This window comes from Rhea americana, unplaced genomic scaffold (assembly GCF_003343005.1).
Source record: "Rhea americana isolate MKP2758 unplaced genomic scaffold, rheAme1 scaffold_349, whole genome shotgun sequence".
In the NCBI taxonomy this organism is placed as follows: domain Eukaryota; kingdom Metazoa; phylum Chordata; class Aves; order Rheiformes; family Rheidae; genus Rhea; species Rhea americana.
Window position 1 is genome coordinate 638,753 of NW_028186478.1, and position 2,273 is coordinate 641,025.

General features: G+C 38.8%; 1 protein-coding gene across 1 annotated transcript in view; it reads left to right on the forward strand.

The window, feature by feature from the left end:
* Positions 1-1,736, forward strand: part of LOC146592047 (uncharacterized) — a gene marked incomplete at its 5' end in the record, with an annotated part of 3,711 nt that extends 1,975 nt beyond the window's left edge. The window contains one exon of the mRNA XM_085311735.1: positions 1,236-1,736. Within this exon, the coding sequence (XP_085167861.1) occupies positions 1,236-1,725 (490 nt within the window). The remainder of the gene's footprint in view (positions 1-1,235) is intronic.
* Positions 1,737-2,273: the final 537 nt, after the last annotated feature.

Consider the following 2,273-nt stretch of genomic DNA (forward strand, 5'->3'; position numbering starts at 1 on the left):
CTTCTTTTCCCCTTTTTCTTTCCCTTTTCTTTCATTTTCTCTCCTTTTCCCTTCCTCATTCTTACTCCCCCTTGTTCTCGCCCCTCCTTCTTGTTTTTTTCCCCTTTTTCTCCTATTTGTTACCTTTYTCCTTCCTTGTTTTTTCTTTCATTTTTTTCACTATTTTCTTTTCTTCTTTTTTTTCCTTGGCTGGCCTTGTTTCTTGCCTTCATTTCTCTTTCCTCTTCTGTTTTCTCTTGCTCCTTTCTTCTTTCATTACTACTACATCCCCCTTTCCTTCCTTCCTTCCTTTTTTCCTTTCCTTTATTCTTGCCTTGTTTTTTCCCCTTTCCTTGCCTTGTTCGTTCCTTTATTTCTTTCCCTGGATTTCTTTCTTTCCTTGTTTTTTTTTCTCTTTCCTTATTTCAGATACACTTTTTTCTTTGCTTTCCTTTTTGCCCTTTCTTTTCCTTCCTTCCCTCTTCTTTCCTTATATGCTTTCATTTTTTCCTCTTTATTTCTTCCAGTGCCTTTTTTTCTTCTTCTTGCTTTCCTTTCCCCCTTTCCTCTTCTCCTTTCCTTTCCTCCTTTTCTTCCTCTTTCATTTTTTCGTTCCTTTTTTCTTCCCTTTCCTTCTCTTTCTTTCCTTTTTTCCCCTTTCCCCTTGTTTGTTTGTTCCCTTTATTCCCCCTTTTCCTTTATACTTTATTTTTAATTCTTCTTTTTATTCTCCTTTTTCTTGTTTCTGCCCCTTCTCTTATTTTTCCCCTCCTGTTACTTGTGCTCCATGTTTGCTGTCCTGTTTTCTTCCCTTCCTACTTTTTTCCTTTCCTTCTTTTTTCCCTCCTTTTCTCTCGTTTCCCCCCTCCTTGCTGTTTCTATCCTCCTTTTTTCCTCTCCTTTCTATTTCCTGTCCTTATTACATGCCCTCCTGGTTTTTCCTCCTCCTCGTGTTTTCCCCTCCTAGTTTTTTCTCTCTTGTTTTTGGCCTTCCTCCTTTTTTCCTCCCCTTTGTTATTTGCCCTTCTTTTTCTTTCTTCTCTTTATTATTTGCCATTCTTGTTCTTTCCCTTCTTTTTCCTCTCCTTTTTTCCCCTTCCCTCTTTTTTCCCTTGTTATTTGTCCTCCGTGTTATTTGCCCTTTAGTGTTTTCTCTCCCTTGATTTTGCCCTCCCTTGTTCTTTCCCCTCGTTTCATTTGCCCTCCTGGTTTTTGCTACTTCTAGTTTTTGCCCCTCTTTGATTTTCCTCTCCTTGTTTTGCCCCTCCTTTCTTCTCCTTTCTTTTTTTGCCCTCCCTTGGTTTTGTCCTTCCTTCTTATTTGGCCTCCGTGTTATTTGCTCTCCTTCTTTTTTCCCTTCCTTATTATTTCCCCTCCATTTTCCCTTTCTTCTTTTTTCCCCCTTCTTTCTCATTTGCCCTCCTTTTCTTCCCCGCCTTCTTTCCCTTCCTTTTTTCCTCTCCTGGTTCTTGCCTCTCCTTGTTCTTTCTCCTCCTTGTTCTTTCACTTCCCTGTTTTTTCTTTCTTTCCCTTTTCACTTCCTTTCCCCTTTTCTCCCTTCCTTCTTTCTTCTCCTCCTTGCTCTTGCCATGCTTTTACTTCATTTTTTATTTTTACGCTTTTCGTTCCTCCTTTTCATTCTCCRTTTTTGTTCCTTGTTCTTCTCCCCCTTTCCCTTTTTTCTTTCCTTTTTCCTTCTATTGCCTTTTTTACTTTATTTTCTTCCTCTCTTTTTTCCTTTCTTAGCTCTTTTTCTTTCTTTTCTCTCCTTTTCCTCTTTTTTTTTCTCTCTCTTACCCCTTGGCTTTCTTTCCTTTATTGTCCTTATTTTTCCTTTCCTTTTTCCTTGCCTTTATTTTCTCTCCTTTTCTTCTTGCTCTCTTCTTTTCCTTCCTTAGTTTCGCCTTTCATTTTTACTTTCCTTCTTTACCTTCCTTTGTCCCTTTCTTGTTTGTCCCTTCCTTGTTTGTCCCTTGCTTGTTTGTCCCTTTCTTTTCTCTCCCTTCCTTCTTTTTCTCTTACTGCTTTTGCTTTTTCCTTTTTTTTCTTTTGCTTTTCTTCCTTCCTTCCTTGCTTTTTCTTCCTTCTTACACTATTTCTTTTTCCTTCTTTCTTTCCCTGTGTTTTCTTCCCATGTTGTTGCCATCCTTGATGTTCCCTTACTTGCTTTTGACTGTTTCTTGCTGTTATTCTTTCCTTGTTTCTTGGCTTGTTCTTTCTTGCCTTGTAGTTTTTCTTCTTTCTCTTTCCACTTCTCTTTCCCCCCCCCCCCATCCTTCCATGTCCACGATGAT